This window comes from Callospermophilus lateralis, chromosome 9 (assembly GCF_048772815.1).
Source record: "Callospermophilus lateralis isolate mCalLat2 chromosome 9, mCalLat2.hap1, whole genome shotgun sequence".
NCBI classification, from domain to species: Eukaryota; Metazoa; Chordata; class Mammalia; order Rodentia; family Sciuridae; genus Callospermophilus; species Callospermophilus lateralis.
This window is the reverse complement of record NC_135313.1, coordinates 89,312,846-89,339,535: the sequence shown is the minus strand read 5'-3', so window position 1 is coordinate 89,339,535 and position 26,690 is coordinate 89,312,846. Positions and strand designations below refer to the sequence as shown.

Below are 26,690 nucleotides of genomic sequence, written 5' to 3'. Positions count from 1 at the left end.
AAAGTGTATGAAAGTTATATTTTAACATTATTATGCGAACCAAGGTTACTACATTTTCCTCAATGATTACTTTTTTATTGGCCTAAAGTATAAATGCCTAGCAACATCATAATATATCACATACCCAGAGCTTCTGCTGGATCAGCAAAGATCCTCTACTGCGCGTTCTCTCTGGCTTTTTGCTTAAGAAAAAGTGCATTGATTTTCCCTCTTTTCTATTTTACTAGTTTATCCTTCAGTTTGTGTTCCAAAACATACTGTAATTAGGTAACAGTAATTTTGACTACGCATTAAGAAATCTGCAGAGTATTCTCATAGAGATGTTTAGTGCTCCTGTCAGAATGACATTGTCATGCAACGTTATTATCTTGCAGAAGTAAATGCCCATGTATTTTAATAGGTCCCAGAGGAGCAAAATTGTGTGGTACATTTGTTCAGTCTTCTTTTTATGGAAAATAAGGTAACCGTGATGGTGATTTAGAAATAACCTAATCGCCTTAAATATTAATACTTTGTCTACTAGTCTAAACATCTTCTTTCCTAAGTCTTTAATTTTTAAATGTTGTTTAGAATCATTTACAATTGAGGAAATGGAAGGTATCGTTTCCCTTCCAGTTGTGGTAGTTTGACAGAATAGAGAAAAGAAGTTCAAAGAATTCAGGGAGTCATTGCTGGGGAAGGGAGAGGAATGAAAGTTGGGGTAAAAGTGAAGGAGGGAAGAAGGAGGGAATGGTCTGCAGAGAACTCATGACAGGGTCTCTGCTCCCCACCTCACCAGGCACACAACTACCTCTGTCTGCTTTTTTTTTTTTTTTTTTTTTAATCTTCTCAGGTGACAGGCATCTTTTTGTTTTTGATAGACCAGTCTGCCAACTTGTCTCATAGGAACATTATAGGAAAATGCCAAATGTAATGTTTTGCTGTCAAATGTTGAGCTGCTTCTGCCAGAAACACAGGGACAGAGTGATGGGCTGTGACCATTCTCTGTAATAGTGCTGGTGGTGGGTGGAGGAGGTTGGGGCACATTTTAGAGACCTAGTTTTAGAGACTCCAGATACCCACAAAAGGTGACTGACTTTGCCTCTAGAAACTTCAGAATTGCCTCAGGTTCTAGATGGGGTTAGTCTTATTCCCTGACACGTCCAGTCAGGAAGAAACTCTGAAAGCCCTCAAAAAACAAGTCTCTAGTTAATTATTCTGGGTACCCACCCTGCCTACAGACCGCCAATCAAGGTTCTTTCCCAAGAATTTGAAGTAGATTTAAAGCTGTTATAAGGTACTATAATCAGGCCCTCTTAGCTGCTGACTTTTTCCGCCTTATAGATAGTCAGTTACTCAGAAGCAAGAAAGCACAAACCAGAGGACACAAAAGAAAGCAAAGGCCAAAGACAAAGGGAATCTTGACCCTATTGGAGCTGATTTCTTCCTGAGTTCCAGATACATTCTTACTTTCCTAAAGCTTGATTTTTAAATTCTTTGTGAAATAGATAATACAATATCTTTTCAGTTAATTGTCTTTTCTTCAAGTTAAGTGTAAACTGAGTTTTTGGCATTACTGCTCAAAACACATTCAGCCTCTCCCACAAAGGAAGAACATCTCTCTGCAGATGCTTTTCTATTTCTCCATGTCCTGGCATGCCCTGACATGCCAAATGCAGGTTAGGAGCTCTTTCACTGAGGGTGATGATGACATTTTGGTGGCTGCTTGCCATCCTGAGGAAGCAAGGCATAATAAGAGAAGCTTACGTAAAGCGCAGTGGTGTGTCAATTCCATTACTATCTCTCATGGAAAGATATTAGCAAAAGGAAGTATTTATCCTCAGGCATCACTTTTGTTTTAGTAGTTCCTAACTGTATTCCTGTTTTCTCAGCTGCTAATGTGTATACGCACATGTGCTGATAAATTTGCTCAGGGAACTCAAGACTCTGGAGTCCAGCAGATTTTGGTCATGGTGATACTGCCAGTTACCGAGTTCTGATCCCTCAAATGTTGAAGTTTGAACATTAGAGAAGCACACTGAGGCAAGCATATAAAGCAGGGTTTATTCAAAAAGAGGTAGCAGACTTCTTCCCTGAGGGAGAAGGGGGCCATAGCTGGTATCCTGGTATCCCAAGAAGCGAGGTATTCTACCCTTTTTATGTGTTCTGGGGATCCTTTGTTCTCCAACCCCCTTCCCCTAAACTTTCTCCTTCCTGCCTAGTGAGTACATCCAGGAATCCTCGGTGGGAGGGCCAAAAGGTGGGAAACAGGTGGGCCGAGGGGGAAGGGCTGGATGGAGCAGCCAAGGACACCTTAACAACTTTATAGCTCCCTGTAGGAAGGGGCAATTCCTGGGACAGGTTACCTTGGCAACAGGTTGCAACAGGGGAAGGTTCTGAAAGAATTATAATTATATAAGGGTGGAGGAAGGGCTCTGAAGGAATTAACATTTCAGTCCCTGGGGGACAGTCTCCAGCTTGCTGGACTCACTCAAAATTGGCCTCCTTGATCGACCTGATTCAGTTTACCTATCTGTACTTATTGCCTGTCTAATTCTGGCTTCAATGGTTCTAGAACTTCCTCAGTGGTCCAAAACACAAACACACCCCAACATCCATGGAAGCTCAAGTCCTTCATATCAAATGATATACCTGATATTACCTCTGCACATTCTCCCCCAAATTTTAAACCATCTCTAGATTATTTATAATAGTAATACAATGTGAATACTCTGTTAAGAGTGGTTATATTGTACTTTTTTGGAAATAACAACAAGAGGAAAATCTGTACATATTCAATACAGATTTTCTTCTCACCTCCTGGTATCCCAAGATGCAGTTTTCTAAAAATGCATTTTCAATCCTCAGCTGGCTGAATCTGTGATTGTAGAATGTAGACCTCCCCACCCCGCTATGGATGGCCAACTGTGCCTATTTTGATGAGGTTCTGGTAGGAATTAGATAAATTGTATAAAGTACTTAGTACCTGACATAATAAAAAGAGCTCAATAAATTGTGGTTGCTATTGTTATTTTAATTAAAAGTATGATTATGTTTATTAGTTCCATCTGCCTATCTGCATCTGGTTGAGATGCCAATTCAGTAAATAGAAAACCTCCATTAATGATGTGAGACTTGGAAGGTTGTGAGAGAATCCTGGTTGTTTATAATCTCGCTCTAAGAAGCCCAGTCTATTTTCAAGTGTGTGAATCTGGTTGAGTGAATGCTTGTTTTATGAATGAAATTATCATTCTGATACCGATTTCTCTTCATATTGTAGCTGTTGTCAAAGGTATAAGAGATTAAGGTTGAATATAGGCTGATCCCAAGATACATACTAGGAGACTATTGCTGTTTGTCTTAGTCTTAAAAGCGATCCCTGGTGTAGGCTTGTTTCCTGTCATTTCTTCACACTTTGCCTCATGGAGTGTCGAACAAAACTCCCATCAATTGCAACTTCTCTTACCTGAGGTTCAAGATATCCAGACTTTCAGACTTCACACATGCTGCAGTATCTTTGGATTCTTCTTTTATTTATCTAGAAAATTCTCTAACAGATTCATCATCTGGATAGTAAGTTAGGAAATATCCCCCCTCCAAAAAAAGAAAATCTAGTTTAAATGTTATTTTCCATTTTAGAGAGTAAAGGTTGACTAGAACATCTTTTCTGAATGAAACTATCAATTGATTTCGAACCTCCTATTAACTAAAAAAAAAAAAAATGCAGTTAGTTTTAAACTTATGGTGTTTTTAAAAAATTTCACAAATAATCAGAGCAATTATAATTAGTGTGAGAATCACACTCACCTGTTGAAGCCCAAAGAATGGACTAAGACACACAAGATACAATGAAAAGTGAGACTTTACTTTTATGAAGATCTTGCAAGATCTGGTACCTGATGGTCAGGGACACATATTGGGTACAACCAGCATTTTGTCCCCTAGCATGCAAGATCCCTCTCCTAATTCCTCATTGTCTGAGTACTATGGTGTGCCCGATCTTTCTGAATGTCTCCTAGGTTTTATTAGTTTATTTAAAGAAATACACCTTTAGTTGTTCTCACCTTTTTAGTTCTCTGTGGCAGGAAGCTCCCCATGGGTTGAGAGCCTTTTGGGAAGTATTCAGTTTATCTCTGTTGGTCAGGTCAGGCCCCTTCCTTCTCACCTCCTGGTATCCCAAGAAGCAAGGTGTTCTGCCCTTTTTATATGTCCTAGGCTTCCTTTGTTCTCCTTCCCTCTTCCCCTTATCTTTCCCCTTCCTGCCTATGTGACTAGGCCCAGGAATCTCACCTCCTGTTTGTCAAGAGGCTGTGAAATTTTATACTTCTGTGTTAACTGCTTGAAACTTTTTATTCTGCCCTGTCTTTCTTACCTCCTAATCATTTGACATTTAGAACTAAATACTGTATTCTGAAAATGGACCACACCAGACTTTCTGTTTCTCACATTGGTAGATCAAGTGTGGGAATTGTCATCTGCTATGGCCGACTATTTGGGTGCTCTAAAAATGCGTATGTTGAACCTTACCCTCCAATATAATAGAATTAAGAGGCAGAGTCCTTGGAAGGTGATTAGGTCATGAGGGTTCTGCCATCACGAATGGGATTAATGTCTTATAAAAGAGGCCTGAGGTCCTCGTTCTTCCCTTCTGCCATGTGAGGACACAAAGAAGTAGCCATCTGTGAGGATAAGATCCTCACCAAATATCAAATCTGCTGGCACCTTATCTTGGATTTCTACTTCTAGAACTGTGAGCAGTTAATTTATATTGTTCTGACTTACTCAGATCAAGGTATTTTGTTATAGCAGCTTGAGCAGAATAAGATGCTATCCTTCTAAACCAATTAAAATTTCTGTTAAAACATCTCTAAAAGAAGGTTTAATGTTCCCAATTTATGTGCTGCCTCAGGTTATTTAGGCTTTAATTTACTACAACTTCGACTTCCTCAAATTGTACTTTTCTTATTTGCCAATATAGTAGTCCCCTCTTATCCATGATACATTCCAACATCCCCAGTGAATACCTGAATTCATGCACAAATGTATATAATGAAGTTTAATTAAATCAGGCACAGTAAGATATTAACAACAATACTAGAATAGAACACATAACAAAATACTGCAAAAAAAATGAAAATATTACTAATCTTTTTCTTTGGGGTCATTATTAAGTAAGTAAGAGTTTCTTGGACATGAGCACTGTGATACCAAGATGGCAAATCTGATTACCAAGATATCTGCTAACTGACTAACAGATAGATAGTATATATAGCCCGGACACACTTTAAAAATGGACCATTCAGATCCAGGACAGGACTGAAATGGGATGGCTCAAGATTTTATTATGCTATTTAGAAGGGCTTATCATTCAAAACATAGATTGCTTATTTCTGGAATTTCCCATTTCATATTTTCAGACTGTGTTTAAGTGTGGGTAACTGAAACCTTGGAATGTGAAGCCACAGATGGGGGTGGGATGAAGGGTACAGCAGATCCTTAAGTCACAAGTCCCTTCATGTTGAAAATCTTTCTCAGCAGCCACTTTGTTCCATCCTACTCCTTCAGCAGTCAGCCCATGAAATTCCCTTGATGCCCAGCAGCTGTTACCACCGTGCCTTGGCCTGGCTGGTACCCAGCTTAACCCATCATTTTGTAGATCACAGGTTCCATGCCCTGCAACACTATCTTGACTGCTTTAGCTGACCAGGTTGGTCCTTTTTCACTCCTATCACAACATTCCTAAGGTCTATGTGGTACAGTTTCTACAGGGTGGAAGGGATAAGAAGGAGATCAAACCCAGTTTTGTAGCCTAGATTTCTTAGACTGTCACCTAATGATGGGTTGTAGCATACCACATCTCTGTCTGCACAGCAAAAGGGCAAAGGCTAAGAACTTGTAGGCCTGAACTTCTACTAGATGCCTGTCTGTCTTGTCTCCCCCAACCCCAGCACACACATACATATGCAACCCCAGAATCAGTAATAATTACAAAGACTCCAACTCTCCACCAACTTCTGGACTTAGTGGAACCTGGGTAATACAATTTGGAAGTGCAGGGGAGTTAATAGAATGATCAATGAGAACTAGAACCAAGGAGTTGCTAGCATGTAGATGCCTCTCCATTATTCCCTCCCCTCCCCATTCTTGGTGGGTAGTACTGAAACATGGTGATACCACATGACCTGCCTGGAAGGTGTTCTGGGTATCCAAGATTTGACTGTGCTGATTTATCAAGTTGAGGCCAGTGTGGGAACTCACTAAATTGTATCTGCCTCCCTTCCTTACCCCCTTCCATTCTCTGTGACCCTCATTCTTTTCAACCTGGGATTATACCTCCTTAGCATAAAAACTTTGCCTTGGGCTCTGTTTTCCAGAGTGTCTATGTGAAAATAGAGCCTTTCGCTGAAGATATCCAAACATCCAATGGACTTTATTTTGAAGTATGAGCACCTGACTAAAATTGAGATGACGATAGTCGTGAGTTTCTGCCAGAAATTTTATAATAGGGAACCTTTCATCAAGCAGATGATTGGGCCAGATAACCACTAAAAGCTTCTGTTTCTATGAGAAACCATACAAAATTTTTCTAATTTCCCAGAATATCTGAGTGAGATTGGTATAAAATACCCTCAAAGACTATCATTGGACACAGAAGGCATGCTGGAAAAATAACTCTTTGAGGCAATAGAGAAAAACAGTGTTTACTGGAAACCCCAACCTAATCCATACAAGAAAGCACTGAATGCTCTACAAAGGAAAAAAACAAGAAAAATGAAAGAGAAATTTGTGCCCTGTGGCTGTACATGTTCTCTGGGGAGGTAATTATGGATTAGGCCATTTTATCACATACACCTAGACAAATTATGTATTATTTTTACTTGTTTAGTCAATTCTGGCTGAGTTCTACAATGAGTGGTCACATTCTGAGTACATAAATTCTATGGCCATAAATTTGAATGTCTACTTCATTTTCTTTATCAGCTCTAGAAATATTGCTCAGGGAGTCTGTATTGTCAACAATTGAGAGAGAACTTCTAAGAGGAGACTGCTGAAATGTGCAACTAAGGTTTTCTTAGGCACATGTGGAACCTAAACTTTGAGATGTTAATTACTGGGGCAATTTGGGGAATGTCCTTTCTTCTTTCAGGGTGGAGATTGTGGGGAAGGAATTCAGGTGCGCAGCCCTTCCTGTGTGGTTCACAATGGTTCAATCTCTCATCTGCCTATCCATGTCGAGGATTCACTGTGTGGAGAAATGCCCTTTCAAGACAGCATCCTGAAGCAGCCATGCTCTGTGCCTTGCCCAGGTATGTGATCCAAGTGATTAGAGGTACATTCATGGTGATGTTATTTATTTTTTCGATTTACATTTTTTTCTGGAGAAGCCTTATTTTTTATCAAAGTGGAGTTTTTAATTAACTTTGATTTATTTTGAAGTGCGATTATCATTTTGGAACAGACAACTGCTTTGATGAAGGTGAAGTAAACAAATGGGGAAAGAAAGAAAAAGGCCCTGAATTAGAAACCTAAGGATCCTGTTTCTGTCACTTCATTGTTGTTTTACCTAACATGTATAGTCTAACTCTCTGAGCAGTGGTTTCTCCATCCAGATAATGGGTTTGGTTCACAGCCACAGCACATTGGCCAACACTCAAAGAATATGGACTAAATCCATGAATGGATCAGTCTTAGGTAATGACAGGTCAGGAATCAGTAAGGTGATGAATTTGTGAAAGCACTCAATAAACCTTCAAGTTCTGTGTACATGTGAAGATTATCATTAGTTACATAAACTGCATGAGTTTTTCATTCTAGTAACACAACTTAGCTTGTATAGAATAACTTTAAGATGTTTTAATATATTCTTTTTTTCTCTTTTGTAGTACTGAGAATTGAACCCAGGGTCTGTGCTTGCTAGGCAAGCACTGTACCACTGAGCTACACCCCCAGAACCAATATATCTTTATAACATACTGTGTATGTGTACATACACATACATGTATATGTATTATGTAGAAACACAGATATGTACACACACAAATGTGTGCATTTAATTAATATGCAAATGTGTTTACATTTATTAATTATGCATGTTTAAAGTGTTTAATTAAATATTCTTTAGGCCAAAAGATATTTAATTCTAGTGATCTACTTATTTTCTTTTATATGATTTCTATCAACATCCATTTTACAATGTTACACTGATCTTTGACTACTGAGTTACTATAATCTTTACATCTCCCTTTTAAAAATTTTATTACCACTAGCAGACACACAGTATTCTCTAGCTATGGCTACTGTGATTTGAAACAAAGTAATGGCACTCTAGCCTTTGGCCCCATCTTTGTGAATTACTTGATCATTCTTAGTATTTCCTAATTAGGATGTTGATCCAGTATAATATGCAGTACCTAGAACCTGTCCATCACGCTGCACTTCCACCACAGATCTCTGTATGTGTCCTGTCCAGGGAGATTTTATTCAGCGCCAGTTCTCACGCTGTTTCTCCCACCCTGCACTACCTTTCTGTCCAGGAGACTGCCACTTAACTGCATGGTCAGAATGGAGCGCGTGCGAATTAACCTGCATAGATGGAAGAAGCTTCGAGACTACAGGCCGCCAATCTAGGTCAAGGACATTTATAATTCAGTCTTTTGAGAATCAAGACACTTGTCCCCAACAGGTTCTAGAAACTCGACCTTGTACAGGTACCCAGGGTACTTTTCAGGTCTTTGTCCTCAATTGAAGGAGGCTTGAAGTGAGATCTAATAGAACTTCTGTTGTCCCTGTTCACCTGCAGGAGGCAAATGTTATCACTACGTATGGAAAGCAAGTCTTTGGAACAATAATGAGCGAACTGTGTGGTGCCAACGATCAGATGGCATGAATGTCACAGGTATTCCTTCCTAATATGCATGTGGACACTTCACAAAGGTCTTGGAATGTGGAGTTTGTGAGAAGAATTACCTTACAAATTATAAACAAAGGATGACTTGGCAGGTTGCTTCGTGATCTTTTTGGCAAATTTTCATTAGACCTTGACATCTTCAAAAGCAAACAATTGTTTTTGAAGATTCATAAAATGTCATATAAGCTAAAGAAATAAACTGAAATATAATAAAATGTTCTTAAATTTTATTACCTCAGACAAAACCCCAAAACAATAGATGCTAGTTTAAAACAATGGTCTCCAAAATTTTAAATCATGTACCTTCTCAGTCAAAAGGTTTTGAGGACATAGTCCAACATTATCAGCCTGCATTGTTTTGCTTTTATGTTATAAAATATACTAAAAAATGAAATTAAAAAATTGAAAAAGATTTTAAAATTAAGTATTGTCTATGTTCATGATAAAAAAATTATTCTTACTGTAACAGATGCTTGTATTTATGCACTGAAAACTTAGTTTTGAACATTTTGCTGATAATGGTTATTATTTAGTACCTAAAAATAGAGTGAAGAAAAGGTTCCTCATTCCTAACAGTGATACAATTTGATTGAACAGATGATCTCCTCAATAATTTTAAGGATTTTTTTGATGCCTTCTTATCAGGGCAAATGAAGTTGACATTGATTTTCCTTAGTACTGTCACTGACAAACAGCTTATTCAAAGGTGAGAGTAGCTTCTATAGAAATAGAAGGATGTCAGCTCCTCCCTTTTCTTGTTTACATGTCTTTGCATTATTGATGTTCCTTTTAATCCATAGTTTATCCATACAATAATTTATTTTAAGCTACCTTTTCATTTTGTAAGTTGTTGTTAAAACTCAATATACTGTAAGTCTGCCTTGCCAGGAGTACAAAAAGCACCTCTTGTTCTGCAGAGTGCTGAGAGCTGGCATAATGATGAGGGTCAGGTTCTCAAGTTCTCGGCATGGTAGTCCTTCTACACAGCATGCAGCCATCTGATGAATGAGCTCAGATCACCAGTATCATCTGATAAATATCATTAGAGCTTAATTTTGTTCCTAAAATTTCTAAGCATGGTTTATAATCTATGTAATTTCCAATATTTTCTTTCTGGTCCCCAGGAGGATGTGCCCTGGGGTAACTTACTTTGGAGATCACCAGTTTAAAGAGTAGAAACCCCTTCCCCAAACATAATGACAGCATAATGTTGGTTATGGCCTCTAACAACTAAATGATCAGTTTCACATCCAGGTACTAATTCTCAGTAGTAGGGTTTTTCTTTTCAGTGTGGTTTATTTGTTTTATTTTTGAAGTAATAGTGATAACTTAGCTGCTTCATGAGAAACATAGGTCTGAGTATTCCCTACACTGCCTTGGGTTGGCTAGCTACAAAATCATAAAATGTAATTTCTTAAAAATTATGGTAATACAAAGACTAGAACCTATAAATGCAACCAATACTATATAAATGTTGTTGAAATATTGCCCTTGAATAATAAGTTAAGTTTTCAGTCTATCTTTAGGCTTTTCCCCATGTCTATTGTACTGCCTTGAATTCAAGAAGGCAAGTATTTAGACTATTTTCAGGTTACAAAAACATAAATTATCCACCCATTTACGCTAAAGGATTTACTAAGCTCCTACAAGTCCATTGTCAGATGTCCCCTGACCCCAGCCACCAGAGTTTATGTATTTGTTTCCAAAAATCTGTGTGGGTCTCTATATGTGGCTCTTTGTGTTTATTCTGGCTGGTACATGTGTAAAAAGTTTCCAAAGGTTTTGCTACTGTCGTCCCATCAATTCACTATTAACATTCTTTTAGCATGTGATTATTGGAATCAGCCTAGTCTCTAGCTGGGTTACAGGAGCTGGAGGAACACAGTATCTTCAAACAGATGGATTTTCTGCTCTTGAACTTAAATTGACATTTCATCAATTCTTTTGTTGATTCTGGTACACATAGACTCTTCCCTCAAATGTAGCCACATTGCCATTGAACATGGAAAAAATTCCACCACAAACATTGTCTTTTGGCAGAGCCCCCATCTGAAGCAACACATCCTGGTGTAATCAATAAGATGGGGCTGGACCACATTGTGGATATGTAGATTTAAAATAATAATGATAATATCATTACAAGATGACCATAGCCAGAGGGCAAAAAATATTCCCAAATATAAAAATTTCTATCTATCGTATAGATATCTGTAAATGATGGTGGTATTTCTTTTGTAGGAGGTTGCTCCCCTCAGGCACGCCCTGCTGCTATTCGGCAGTGTATCCCAGCCTGCAGAAAACCTTTCTCCTACTGCACACAGGTAAGCCACATGCTGAAGTCCTCCACAGGTATTTTAATTGTCGTGTTACACATATGCATTTAGATGTGCTCCTGTCTGCTACAGCCCAGGCAACAATTCCATGTGCCCATGATACCATCTAGAGGCACTTTCAGGACTCACCACAGATATGAGAAATTCTGTGTAGTATTACATGTATTAAGGAAAGCAGTCTTTTCCTTATAAATCTATTTATAATCAAATCTGCCTTTCAGATATCTAATTTATATTAGTTCTATCTACTAGGACTAGTCGATTTATGTCTTCTATTCTTAGCCTTCATACATTTACATTAAAAGATGTAAATGCTGTTCATATTTGATAAAATTATTTTGTAAAATTTATTACACCATGATGATTATGGTGTGAGTGAATTTTTAGTTCATTTTAAATAAGCTACATGTTGCTATGGTTGAAAAATGTGTGAGTGTGTGTGTGTGTGTGTGTGTGTGTGTGTGTGTTTATGTGTCTGTTTTCAAGCAGAAATCTTACATCCCTTCTTCTCCCATAACTCCTATCTACTGCTGCTCAGGAATTAATTCAAAATGTGTTATGTATTCAAATAAATGTCACTCATAATGTGCAGTACATAAATAATTTTTAAAAGTTAAATTACATTTCTTTTAAGAAACAGGTTTTTCCCTAGAGTGTGCTTATTCTAAAAATGATTTGATTAAAAATAATGCTAGCACTCAATCCTATTTTATGGTTCTTCTCCTTCAAAATGGGTTAATTCTTTAAAGATATGTCAATTCTTTACCATAGAAAAGACAATGGGCAAGCTTTCAGGGTGTAATAGAAGAAGAAAAAAGGCAGAAGATAAGTAACAACTTCATTTGGGCTAATGATGTTTGCAAAATAGAAGTTGTAGCTTTCTGCCAACTCCCTTGATTCCCTTTGTAATAAAAACATAAATTGCTCTTCTCCTTGAACCCTTGACACAGGGGACTGACTCGTTACAACTTTTCTCTCAGAAATGCACCTAGAAAAGATTGCTTTAATAGCTGAGAATATCCACATTTTCTTAATTAGATCTCTCCATTGAACATCATGTGGTAACTTCAATTAAAACCAGCTAAAACCCCCATGATAATTTTCATTATTTTATGACTGCAACCTGTATTGAATGATGGGCAGCTAATTATAACATTTGCTTTTCTGACCTTTTTCCTTTTGTAAAAGATCAAGGTATCTTACTTAGTTATAGTATCTATTGCTCCTTCAGATCATATGTTTAGTCAACAATTATTGACCTAAATAAAGCTGGCTGACTAATGAGGATTGACATTAGCTAGAAGAGGATAGGGTCTGTTCATAAAATGTCAAATAAATAGTTTTAGTAAGAAGCCATAATAGCAAAGACAGAGTAGAGATACATAATCTTATGTTGTTTCTTTTCTATTCTCTGTTTTTTGTTTGCTAGGAGAAGAGCAATTATTTTCAGATTCACTTCCAAGGATAGATAGGAATCCATGTCTATCATACCTCATCATAACTTCTTAAAGACATTCATGTGAATGTGACCAGGAATTTCATAGACAAATATAAAGGACACAATGTCATAGTACCAATGAGGAAGATGATGTCATATGACACTCATGTTTTTACATGAAAGAGTAATTGAGATAGATATATGAGATTTTTTCTCTGATATGTACCTTTAGTAAATTCTCTTCTTCCACTTAGACTGCACTCCTATGAGCAGTTAGGGACTAGGGATAGATGGGACTAGTTAGCAGGCAGTTGTAGGAGGTAATAGAAGCATTCTGCAGCTGTGGTAATTACAGACTTCAGAGAGCACCTAATCTGCAGAAAGTAGATACATAATCCCTACTGCTTTGCTTTTCAGTAGGAAGGGGTGGTTGGAACCAATGAGCATATATCTAAAACAATTGGGGGACAAGGACAGTCAAATATGATTTGATTAAATGTCATAAACATCTCTAAAAAAAGAGGAGGAGAAGACAGAGTTAATATAATTTATTCGCAAAGAGCTGTAATTTCATATTTGGTAGATGTCAAAATTATAAACACATAATAAAAATGTGACAACTTATTTAATATTGACTTTGTAATTCAGAAAAATGAATTATATATTTGATTTTCATCTCATTGGTAAAACAGTTGCTGAAAACCCTAAATTGTCATGACACATTGTACAAAAATTAAGTGATTTCAGCATTCGAATTGTTCCTTATTCATCTGCACAACTCACTGTGTAACCATAAAAATACTTTTTATGCTACAGGGTGGAGTCTGTGGTTGTGAGAAGGGCTATACAGAGATAATGAGATCAAATGGCTTCCTGGATTACTGCATGAAAGTACCAGGCTCGGAGGATAAAAAAGCAGATGTGAAAAACCTTTCTGGGAAAAATAGACCTGTAAATTCAAAAATACACGATATTTTTAAAGGATGGTCCCTTCAACTATTTGATCCAGGTGTGTCTCAGTTATAAATAAGAAATGGAAATTTTCTTGTGGGGGTTCCTATTTTTGATTTGTGGTTCATTATGGAAAGAGTGGAGGGGAAGAAGAGGAGAGAGGAAGATGCAATATAGCTCAGCACAAGGTTTCTAAAATGTGAAGTATTGTATGATATGAATCCTCTTTAAATACGAAATATTTTCAAGGATGATTATTAGTCTGTCAATCATAGTCTAAGAAGCACTTGTGAGTTAAGTCACAAAATGGTATCCTTTTAATTGTGAATTATCTCTGCTTTTATAACTGAATTTGTATGCATAATTTAAATTCAAGGAAAAAGTGGAATAGAATCTCAGAAACTTGTAGGAAATGTTCAGAGACATGGTCTGGCTTGAGAAACACAGGTGAAATGGTAAGAGCACCAAAGGAAGCAGCACCAGTTTCAAGGCAGACAGACCTTACTGGCATCATGGCTTAAACTCACCTGTTTTGTAATTAGGTACAATCAACTCTTAACTTCTCTGGGTCTCATTTTCTCATCTATAAAATCAATCTAGTGGCACCTGCCCTGCAAAATTGTCCCAGATATTGCAGATTGTCAGCTCTCAGCAATTAGTATTTATTAAGAATAGGAAAGAAAGTGTATTGAATGCTGGCTGTGTGCCCTGTGGTTCTGTGCTAGCTGGCTTTGTTGCAGGAATCATCATTACATTCTTCCAGTCTAAAGAGATGTCATCCTCATCTGAGAAATGAGGAAACTTCAAACTAATTTTACCAGGGTCACATTACAAGTGATAGGAAAATTTGAAGAAGGCAGGTCATTAAGGAGTTTATGTGCCACGGTGTAAAGTGGGCAGAAAAAAAAAGTAAGAGTCTCTGTGCCTCTCACACATACTCTTCTAGGAAGCAAAATACTATAAATTAATTACTAAGCAACTCATCATAACTGGTGGAGCATGGAAGGAAAGAGATAAAGCTCAGGCAGATACACCCTGGGGACTTCCTTCTAGACCTGAAGACTTGACCATACCAATGAGGTCTTGATGACATGTTTAAATGAAGCAAAAACCAGAGCATGGGTACAAAGGACTCTGGATCTAACTGGAGAATTATATACCTCAACCAACTTTTAAGGAAGAATACAGTATTTTTTCGAACTTTGATTTCCCTACCTGTCTTGGAAAGTCAAAAGTGTTTAAAAATATCTCATTAGTTTTATGACTAAAGTAGAAGTGGCTCTAAGTCTGAGGGAAAATTATGTTGCCTGTAGACCCGATTTCAGAAAAAGAACTGGGGTCAAGTCCTCTTCAAATCTATAAGTGAGGTCCTTAAACATTAGTCATGGGCAGACTCTCAGGGTCTAACTAGAGTATCAATAGTATCTGTGTAGGTGTACATATACACACAAGCATATGTATATGCATATATATGTGTAGTACGTATGCATGTGTTTATATCAGTATACATATAAATATATGTTTGTTGATAGTATAAATTACAACAACCTCTCAGGAAGAAAGACTGTCCTAATGTATATACTATCATAGATTTTGAACTAAAATTTTCTTCTAGAATATTTCATTCTGCAGATATATAGACATATACTAAAAGAAGTATGTAAATTATATTTATTGCATTATTTCTTGTTATAGTACATAATTGGAAAAACTGCTCATAAATGCAATAATATAAAAAATATGGTACAGCTGTGCAGTGGTATCTAACAAAGGTACTAAAATAGGGTAGACCTGGTTTTATAAACTAACATAGACATATATCCAAACCTGTATTGTTTAGTGAAGGAAAAAGTACAGATCAAAAGGAATGATATTCATCATTTGTGGTTTTCAAAGAAGGTTATGAATTTGTGTGTATACTCATATGCTTGCATATGCAAACCAAAACTGAAAATACAAACTGGGAATATTGTAACTCCTAAGTAGGGAACTGAGAGAGGATGATGAAAAGCCATTTTTACTATATATTTTTAACTGCTTTAATGGTATAACAGACTGAATAGTTATGCTATCCATTATTGTATCATAAAAATGCTTATTAAAGTTATTTATTCATTAAATTCATTTTAAAGTAACACAACTTAAAGGTCTTGGACCATTACATGTATCTACATTGGGAATTTAAAAGCACTGGATCATCCCAATACATCAACTCTGTGAGGTTTTACAGTCAAAGAGATAGAAAGAACATTCTTGCCCAAAGAAGACTTTTTACTTATTAATTTATTTGTTTATTGCTGCCAATGTGAAATATGAAAATAGGACATTTCATAATTAGTGTTTCAGAGAAATTGGAATCAAAACTTTGTTAAAAGTTTTATGATCATAGAAAAATATCTTTACTGCACTCAGAGCCCACTAAGGCTTTAAAGTGTCCAATAAGCAAAAACTATAATATGTAATTGTACTAGAACTGAAAGTGATTGTGGTTGTTTCAGTCAGCCTTTTTGTCTCTGTGACCAAAAGACCTGACAAGAACAATGTATTGGAGGAAAAGTTTATTTTGCTCAGTTTCAGAGGTTCTATCCGTGGTACTGACTCTAAAGCTCTGGGCCCCAGGTGAGGCAGAACATCATGGCAGAATGGTGTAGGGAGAAAAGCAGTCAAGACATGGCAAAAGAAAGCTGAGAGCTCTCTGCTTACCACAGACAAAACATAACCCCCAAAGATAAGCCCCCAGAGACTTACTTTCTCTAGCCACACCCTACCTGCCAAATGATCAGACTAGTTCCTTTGCATGCAGAATTAAGAGACATACAGGATTATCTTTTGATTATAATTTTTGATCATTTTATGTTGTCAGAATGTTTTGCAATTTTTTTTCTGATATACATAAGACTGTTAGCAACTTCAAATAAATTCAAAATTGCCTGCGAATTGATTTGATTGGTGAAATAGTGATTGTAAGTATTGCCTTCACATTGTGAAAATATTTGATGATATCATAGCTTACATTTCTACCTGATTTTGTTGTTGTTATTTTCATTTACCCTTGGCATCTGTCACCTATTGGTATTTCCACCTATGCTTATAACTATCCAAATCTCTCAATTTAGGTGAAAAATAAAACATCCAGCAAAATAAATGTTTTAGTGCCATGTAGTTACAACCTAATGTTTTTGAGGGTCAATTTGACAGGGGTAAGACATAGCAAATCAAATTGTTTGTATCTACAAAAGTCCATGAAAAGCAGTACAATGTAATACAATTTGGAGTGTGTCTTTTCCCAAAGATATTTTCTAGTAGAGATCGCATATCCCTAAGATGTTCAAAAGAAAACATTGTCACTTCCTAACAATTCACAGATAATACCAGGATGTCGCTAATTTATGCAGTTGAGTGCTCAGTTGGCTTAAGGTGCTGGTGTTCATTTCAAGTCTTGAACTGATAATCAGTTTAGGATTGTTAGACATTATGTTATACCTCTCTTTCTGTCTGAAATGCTATAGACATCTTATGCTAAGCTTGTTATGTTATCTCTATCTTAAACAGATGGCCGAGTAAAAATTTGGGTTTATGGCGTTTCAGGTGGCGGTTTTCTTATCATGATTTTCCTAATATTTACTTCCTACCTTGTTTGGTAAGTACTAAATAGTAAAAAACATATACTCTATTTTTAAATGTGTGGTATGTTAAACTACAAGCAAACATATTTCAAGATCACTGACCATTATAACAGTATCCTTGAGACCATAGTCTCCAGTAGTAGAGTGATTAAATAGTTGAAATAGAGGATTGTTATGGTGTTGCTCCCATAAATATATAAATAGTTTTCTTTTATTTGGTATTTGAATTAATACCAGGTGTCCAGGAAAACTCGTTTATTAGAGCTTTTCTACTTAATACTTTGATTTAGAAGAGTAGGTTTTAGTCTCAATGCATTTTGGTCCAGAGATTTTAATTCAATTAATTTGAGGTATGGCTGTGTCATTTGGGTGTATAAAAGCTGCCCAGTTGATTCTAATCTGCTCCTGAAAACTGAAAACACTACTCAATTCTAGTTTTTAAATTTTGTTTTTAACTTGACCTATTTTGACCAGTTATGTTATACTAACCAGTTGGTTTAAACTACCCCTTAGTGCATCTTAAATAGTAGAGTCAAGTACTTATCAACACTGACAGGTTATAAGAGAAAATTTAATTGTCAATTTCAGGAAACCCATTCTGTGACTAGTTCTTAATAGAAATTATAAAAAATTATTATTCTCAGAAAATGATAATTAGTTTACTGTATAGAATATATTTTAGTTGATGTGCAGACCTCTTGAAATCATATAGAAGTAAATACATTTGAACAGTTTCAAGTATGTTAAGAATATTTTATTACCTTACAAAGCATAATTTTTGAGGATTTTTTTCATAAGGTCAAAGTGTTATTTCATATTTTTCTACAAATTAAGATATTTATAGTCATCATTGGTCTCATAAACTACTTCCTTGAAAATTTTAACCCAATCTTAATTCAAATCTAGCCTTTGTATATTTAGCCTCAACTTCTGTTTCCAAGGCTACACAGGTTTTTAAATCTTTGCTCTTGGTCAGTAAAAGTTGGCAAAGAAAATAAGATGACTTTAATTCTTTCTGCCACCTATTGTGATAAAAATTGATTCCCTAGAAATTGGATTTCCAGCCAGCTAACATTTCTAGAATGTTGTAGTGAAAAGTAATAAATGTCTTCAGCTAGTCATTCACCCTATAATCAAATGATTTGACCAGTTTATATGTTTCAATTGATAAGCTTGGCAACTACTACCTAGAACCAATCTTAATGATCAAATGTGAATTTGAAAACTTTGTATGAGGTTTAGAATGATCAGAAACTTTCATCATCAGAAAAGTTTAGGAAAAGGAGAAAAGACTAAGTTGCCATAGAGGGCATGGAGGTTTGACATACAGGAAACAGCTCTTAAAGTAACAGGTCACTAAGACACAAGATAATCAGGTAGTCTATTGGTCTGTATGGGGAGAAAATTATATTCTTACATGTGTGGTTTGGTCCCAGTGAACCCCACTATTATGTGCAGGTATAATGCACTAATAAAAAAACATTTAAAAATCCTCAATGGGCTGTGGTTGTGGCTCAGTGATAGAGAGATTGCCTCACACATGTGAGGCACTGGGTTTGATTCTCAGCACCACATATAAATAAATGAATAAAATAAAGGTCCATCAACAACTAATATATATAAAAAATCTCAAAAAACAAATTAAAATATCTTGGATGAATTTTAACTATTAATAACCACATCTCCAAAACCAGATTTTATTGTGATTATTAATAGCTAGAATTTATACAAGTTTTTTTTTGTATCTAAGAGAGAAAAACAAACATGTAGCTGCACATAAATTTTTGCTTTTCCCCATTATCTCCAACTTAAAAATGTATTAACCTCATCCATTCCTTTAGTAACAAATATTTAGTAATGCCCTTTTCTGTACAACTTGTCTCTGGGGGTTAATTTGTTACATCACTGAATTCTGATAATATAGTTTACCTTATCAGTAGAACTTACCCCTTATTTTCCAAGGACCAAATAATATACATAATTATGCATATTATTTCTCTTCTCTATTTTTTCATCCCCAATGCCTGTCCTTAATAATTCCCCTCTGGGCATTGCATAATAGCCACATATTTGTCTACAGCAGGATTAGTCTTTCTAAACTTTGCTCCAGGTGGTCAGCCCTCTCCCACTGACACAGCAGTGGTATCTAATCCCACTGGCAGCAAAATCAAAGTCATGTTCTGGGTTTTTAACCAATCAGCCAAAATCTTCACAACTGGATCTCAAACAACTCTTTCAATTTCATTTTCTACTGACTCCCTGTATTCTGGAAAATCTAGTGTGCTGTGTGGGCCCAAATATATTTGTCTTCATTTTCTCATTGAGGAAAACAAAATGCCCAAAACGAAAATATTAGATGAAATTAACAAGTTTCGATTTCAATTAAAATAGTAAATTTTCTGCTCTAATATTTAATTGATATGCTTAATTCTACAGTCCCATCACTGATCCTTCATTATATATTAATATTTCACTCTAAAATACTAAATGTCTTTAACTTTATATTCACAACAGTTTTATTCCACATTCACATCTTTCACATCAGTTACTTTGTCATTGCTTCAGTCTCCTTATTCACAAATTTGATTTCTCATGTTTAACACATTCATTTTCATCCAAGTGTTTTGAGATACAGTGCTTCTTTCTATCTGTGCTGCTCTCTTGGAGATTTCATTCTAATGCCTAAGAACCTATTCACCTCTTTTAAGAGACATGGTCATTTTATGTGTTTTGTGTCTATATTTATTATGGCTGTTTTTTAAAAGAAACTTTTTTGCACCATATGGTATAAAAGATTTATAATAAGAGTTGGATATAAGGCGTGGGTTTAGTCAGTTTTTTCATTGCCATGAACAAAAGACCTGACAAAAACAATTATGAGAGAGGAAAAGGTTATTTAGGGGCTCACGTTTTCAGAGGTCTCAGTCCATAGACAGCCAGCTCCATTTCTTGGGGCTCCAGCTGAGGCAGATATTATGACAAAAGAGTGTGAAGGAGGTTTGATGATCAGAAAGCAGAGCAATACACTCCACTCACCAGATACAAAGTATGTACCCCACCGGCATGCTTGCAAGGCCACACCCTACCTGCCTTCAGTTACCACTCCGTGAATCCTATCAGGGAATTAATTCACTGATTGGGTTATGGCTGTCATAACCCAATCATTTCACCTCTAAATGTTCTTGCATTATCTCACACATGAGTTTTTGGGGGACACCTCGCATCTGAACCAGAACAGACCTCTTTCTTAGGGATCATTTTCAGGGTGGAATAACTTAATATTAGGGCACTGAGGAAGTTGTCCTTCCAATTTCCTGGGAAGGCTATAGCTTCCATGGGTTACTCTAGAATGAACTTTTCATCATCAGCTATTGGCATTCAACCTGTTCCTCCAGTCAAACTCAATTATCAACCTTCTCTTCTGAAACAGTCTGGAATAACTTATTCATGTCTCTTCCCCTATAATATTTACTTCATGCTGACATTGTAGTTATTTTCATAAACTTCTTCCAACTCCACTAAACCCCAAGAACTCGAGAGGGGGTCTGTAATAACTATATTCTCATGTTTAGCACATTCATTTTCATCCAAGTGTTTTGAAACACAGCCCAATAAAATATGTAATAACTATATTTTATTGATTTTTTTAAAGCAGACATTTGAAAAGTTATCTACTGAACACATGAATTAGTGAATGAATAAATGAGTAAATGAGTAAATTAGTGAAATAAATGAGTAGATTAATGAAAACTAATTTATTACACATGGCCTTTAAGAAAATGTCAAGGAAAAAAATCTAATATTTATATGTCACATAAAGCACTTTATATACATTGCCTTATCCAGTTCTCGTGATGGTCTAATGAGATGTTGCTATTATCATCCCTATTTTGGACTGAGTAATTGATCCTCAGAGAAATTAAATAATATCTCTGCAGTCACCAATCTGGTAGAATTAACTGTAGGTTTGCCTAACCCCTGAGTGGAAGCCACTTCTGCTGTTCTTTCAGCAGTCTCTATAGTTTCTTGAGTCATCCTGAAAACTTCAGATTCAATGTCATGTCTCCAGCTGTCACTTTTCCTACAGGTTCCTGATTTCACAGGTAAAGTAAGCTATAGACCTGGAAGCATATGCCATTTACTGCTACATATGAGCTGCCTAAAGAAAGCCAAATAGATGTTTTCACAGCACCTAATCCTATTAAATAGCTTGCAGGAGAGTTCCAGGATGACAGTTTTGGAGATTTTCTATTTTCCACCCAAATAAAAGACTTAGGACAAGAGAACTGCTATAATATGGCAGGTCTTAGGTATATACTTTAGATGAAAGCAATTTATAATAAAACTTGGAAATGGCTTTGAGAAAATGTAGAAAAATAGTCTTCTTCAGGACTTTTGCTTTAATATACAACCCTTTGAACATCTGCCATTAGTATTAGGAGTTTTAGAAATATCACTGATGCCCCAGTTTACCCTGGAAATAAATATCAGTGAGGCAATTTAGTGGAGATGACCACTGGGTGAGAGCTTGTAGTTAACCCGTGAGGACATAGTGCCTGGAAGTTACTCCAGATATGGTGTCCATTTTTCCCTGCCCAGCACGATTTAGTAACATACTCTCAGAATTCTCATTTCTTTCCAAGTTTAAAAGTGGTGGCACTTCCAGAAGCTTGCCTTTCAGGAATAGCTGCCAAAACAAGATTTTGCTGCTTTCTTCCAATTATTTAGTCTCTATTTGCCTAAAGATGAGCCCTCGTGGCCTGAATTCAAGGGTTCTAAGAAGTGCAACAGCTCGCCTGACAGTCCACAATGAGCTCACTCTTCTGTCGGAATGTGTTTTTATCCTTTGCTAAAATGCAAATAAATGGCCCTGGAAGAGGACACTTCAAATGTCTTAGTCAATGATCTCTCACAGCTAGGACAGGAAAATGGTCTTATCTTTTGTGTTAACTCTAACAGCAGTGGTGGCAGTCAGGAGTGCTCAGTTAGGAAGAGTGATGAGCTGTACTTTGGCTCAACAGGAAGGAAGAGTGTGATGGATTAGAGGTGTAGGCTAGGCACAAATGACTGGTGGTGGTGGTGGCCTATGTGCCAGGCATTTTTGGGTCCTGATTTAGTGTGGCCCCACCTTTCCTAATACCAGAATTGGAGGGAAAAAACAAAAACAAAAGTTGTATTCCTTAAGGGTGGGGAAAAAAACCAGAGATTATAGTAAGGGAAAAGGAAAGGACCCTACAGGCTCCAAGAACAAGCCTCCTCATAGCTCCTCTTTTTAGGAGGCTGTTTAACTGGCCAGGAAGCTTTGGAAAGCCACAGATGGCCAGCAAAATGCAACCATATTCAGAGATTAATTTCAAGAAGATGTTGATTTCTTTTAAATTCTATAAAAGTTCTCAGATATTACATATTCTCAGTTGAGATTTCCGGAATCTGTCAATGGAGAGATTACACGATATGGAAAGGTCTACAATTAAAAAAGCTCTAATTATACCCATCCCAGCACGCTTCATGGCCCCAAAAGTCCTAGGCCCTCTTGTCTGTGCAGAGATAGATACAATGTTCATAAGTCCACACAGGGAAACTGGCATAAAAACATCTGTTTATATTTTCAGCAGAATATCCCAGACTCAGTTCACAGAGCCTGGCCAAGTTTACCTGTCTCCCCAGGCGATATTATTATCTCCATATACAGCCTTCTTTATTGTTCCACTTCTCTCCTTTTTCTAGATGTCCCATTTCCCCAGATTCAATCTCTTTTATTTAATTGATTTTTTAAGAAATAAATGACAGTGGAATGCATTACAATTCTTATTACACATATACAGCACAATTTTATATATCGCTGGTTGTATATAAAGTATTGACACTAATTCATGTCTTCATACATGTACTTCGGATAATGATGTCCATCACATTCCAACATCCTTGCTAACCTCCTGCCCCCTTCCTTTCCCTCCCACCCCTCTGCTCTAGAGTTCAAACGGATGGTGTTGGAGAAGATAATGCTAAGTGAAGTTAGCCAATCCTAAAAAAACAAATGTCAAATGTTTTCTCTGATATCAGGAGGCTGTTTCATAGTGGGATAGGGAGGGGGAGCATGAGAGGAATAAGAGTCAATCTCTATTTCGCTTTGTGTAGTAACCTTCAGTAAATGCCAGCGAAGGGTGGGTTGCAAAAAATTTTTTGAGAGCACTTACATTTCTTTCCCCTTTCTTCTCTGCGCTCAACCACTCCTCTCCTCACGCCCCCACACACACAGAGAAACAGCACAGGAGAGGTGAGAAGGAAAGATACTTATTGTCACTTCAGCTAAAATTTGTCGTGCTCAGTTTATCATTAGGGAAACATACACAACCACCAGGGTCGATACACCAACTGTCACTTCCAGGTTGTCCCAACTTCAACTTCGTGTGTGACTTCTTTGTACCTTGAAATGCTGTGCATGAGCATGATCAGGATACTGTATGAAGCTGGGTTTATTATCCACTCTAGAGCCTGGGCTGGCATATAATTAGAGCTACTGGAACATGCTTATAGATTAAAATGGATAAAGTTAAATTGGATGTTATTCAGGTAATTATGCAAGACCCCTTGAAAGCTGGCGAGGGCCTAGAAAGCAGGATATGGGAAGCTGAGACTCCCTCTCCGGAGGATTCTATCAGTCACACAGCTGCCTCTCCTTAGCTTCTCTGGCTGGGAGCCATTCACCCACTGTCCATGCACCCAGCAAGTCCTCAGTGAACACCCATCACATGTCAGGTACTGGGGTGAGGGTCACGTTGATGATCTGTGGTTCCTTTGAGTAGTTTTTTAAAATATCCTTTTTTATCTCTTTAACTTCTGCCATTTATTTCAAATATCAACCTGAAGACTTAATTTTACTCCTTAAATTAGAACATGAGCATTTTAAACTAGGGGGTTCTCCCTATTATTATTTCATCAAACTTTTTTATTGTGGTAAAATTCACATAGCATAAATTTCACCATTTTACCATTAAGTGAAAGAGGCTAGACATGAAAGGCCACATAGGGTAGAACTGAAGTGAGATATTCAGAATGGACAAATCCACCAAGGCAGAAAGTTGGTTAGTGGTTCCCCAGGAACACAGGAACATGGAAATGGGGAGAGACTGCTCGGTGAGAACAGAATTACCTTTTGGGTGATGAAAATGTTCTGGTGCTAGGTAGTGGTAACTGTGGACAACATTGTTACTGTGTTAATGCCACTAAATGTCACACGTTAAAATTTTTTGTTTTTAATTTATATCCAGATAAACCCATCATTTCTTTTTTTGTTTTGTTTTTATATGTGACAGCAGAATGTATTTATAATTCTTATTACACATATGGAGCACAATTTTTCATATTTCTGGTTGTATACAAGTATATTCACACCAATTCTTGTCTTCATACCTGTACTTTGGATAATAATGATCATCACATTCCACCATCATTAATAACCCAATGTCCCCTCCCTTCCCCTCCAACTCCTTTGCCCTGTCTAGAGTGCATCTATTTCTCCCATCCTCCTGCTCCCTATCCCACTATGTATCAGCCTCCTTAAACTCCTCATTTCTAAAAAGTACCAAATAAGTGACACATACATACGGAGTGTGTGGTGACCTGGTTAAAAACTTAGGTCTTGTTAGATTTCCATAAAATCTGTGCTCTGCGGCTCACCCAATGACCTGTGGGAAGGTAAATAATCTCTCTAGTCCTTCTTTGTAAAGTAACGTTAATCTTAATGCCTCCTTCTTAGGGTCATTCTAGGGTTTATGGAGAGATTAAGATGTAAGCTGCTCAGCACAGAACTTCGCACTTAGTATGCATCTAAAAAAATAAGTGATGCTGCTATAAAATATGTAGCATAGATATGTGGAGACCAAAAAAGAGATGGGTCCCTACCGAGAATGGCCCAAGAGAGAGCCAGGCTCTGAAGGCATGGCAAAGCAAAGGCATGGAGCGGGAAAAACAACCATGGGACAAGGAAGTGCATGGTAGAATTTTAGTTACAAATATTTATAAATAGAAATTTATGCACACTAAGAAACAAGCAATAAAATGCCTCCCTGTGTGAATTGGGAATGTTACTCAATTGTAGCTTCTCTCTATGAGAAGGAAAAGTAGCCCTTCCTTGAAAAAATCACAGACTGCAGATAAAGCATAGACCAGGTGACAATGGCTTGGCCTGGAACTTGTGAAATTTTCCTGACAGATTATGGTGACGTGGCAGCTAGATGTCAGGTTTCAGACCAGAGCTGAAACACATTTGCTTAAAAACAAGATCAGAGTTAGGCACAGGAGCCTGGCTGCTCCAGCTGCTTACAATGTTAAACATCTGTGATGTGGAGGTCACAGTCGCTTAGGAATTGGTGAGCAGCATATGTCCATGTTCTGTGTATAAATAAGAAATGAAAATACCCTTCTACCAAGTTCCTTGATTCCTCTAAACCATTCTAGAGATTAAAAAAAGAAGAAGAAGAAGAAGATGACTTCTTTCTTAAAAGGGTTAAAGTATATAATACAGTCACATACCACATGATAGTGTTTCTGATAAAGATAAGCTGCATAGATGACTGTGGTCTCATTAAACTCAATTGCCTAGTGGTGTTGTCACTGGCTTAGTTTATATAAGTATACACTATTATTCTCACACAATGACAAAATCACCTAACAATAATTTCTCAGAATGTATTCCTGTTGATAAGTGATGCATGACTGTATTCAAAAAAGAAACCCACACACACATCCAGAGAAATGAATCTTTTGTCACTTTAATACTTGAATTTCTCTACTTCAAAATTGTCATTGGCAGATGAAACAGAGCTCTGTGAATTTTATCTAAGGAATTCTTTTCCCTTTGCAGCAAGAAGCCAAAACCACATCAAAGCACACCTCCCCATCAGAAGCCTCTGACCTTAGCCTACGATGGAGACTTAGACATGTAACCTGAAAAAGAAATCCAAATGTAGACATCAACTGCCTTAACTGCTTTCACTTTTGTAGCTCTCAGACTTCTCAGTTTTTTGAGGAATCTCATGATGTGATATATTGGGCAGAATACAAATATTGCAAAAGTAATATTGCCTCAACTTCATTTGGACATGGAGTCAAGGATTATTAGGTCTGCCATTTTGTTTTCAAGTTGTTTGTGGGTGTGAGTGTTTTATTATTTTTGGTTTTCCCAAGGGACCCAACACCCTTCTCTTCCTGTTTGGAAATGAAAGGAAGAAAACATGATGGAATTCCCACAGACTTGAGTAAACTTGATCTTCAGCAGCATAATGACAATCCAGAGGAAGTCCAATCAAGGCATTTACTGTAAATGATGAGTCTGACATTGCATTGTTATGCACTATATTAGTGCAAAGTCTTTATTCTTCCCATACTTCAACATGAGTTTTCTAGAGTTTACATTGGTTCAAAGACTTTCAAATTGGATTGCCTATTTTCAT

The 26,690-nt window shown here is 36.9% G+C and overlaps 1 protein-coding gene across 1 annotated transcript in view; it reads left to right on the top strand.

Annotated features, from left to right (window-relative positions):
• The window catches only part of Thsd7b (thrombospondin type 1 domain containing 7B), a 697,342-nt gene extending 671,041 nt beyond the window's left edge, over positions 1 to 26,301 (top strand). The window contains exons 21-27 of the mRNA XM_076866252.2: positions 7,127 to 7,286; positions 8,514 to 8,687; positions 8,780 to 8,875; positions 11,126 to 11,208; positions 13,475 to 13,667; positions 17,162 to 17,249; positions 26,102 to 26,301. Of these exons, the coding sequence (XP_076722367.2) occupies positions 7,127 to 7,286; positions 8,514 to 8,687; positions 8,780 to 8,875; positions 11,126 to 11,208; positions 13,475 to 13,667; positions 17,162 to 17,249; positions 26,102 to 26,183 (876 nt within the window). The 3' untranslated portion in view covers positions 26,184 to 26,301. The remainder of the gene's footprint in view (positions 1 to 7,126; positions 7,287 to 8,513; positions 8,688 to 8,779; positions 8,876 to 11,125; positions 11,209 to 13,474; positions 13,668 to 17,161; positions 17,250 to 26,101) is intronic.
• Positions 26,302 to 26,690: the final 389 nt, after the last annotated feature.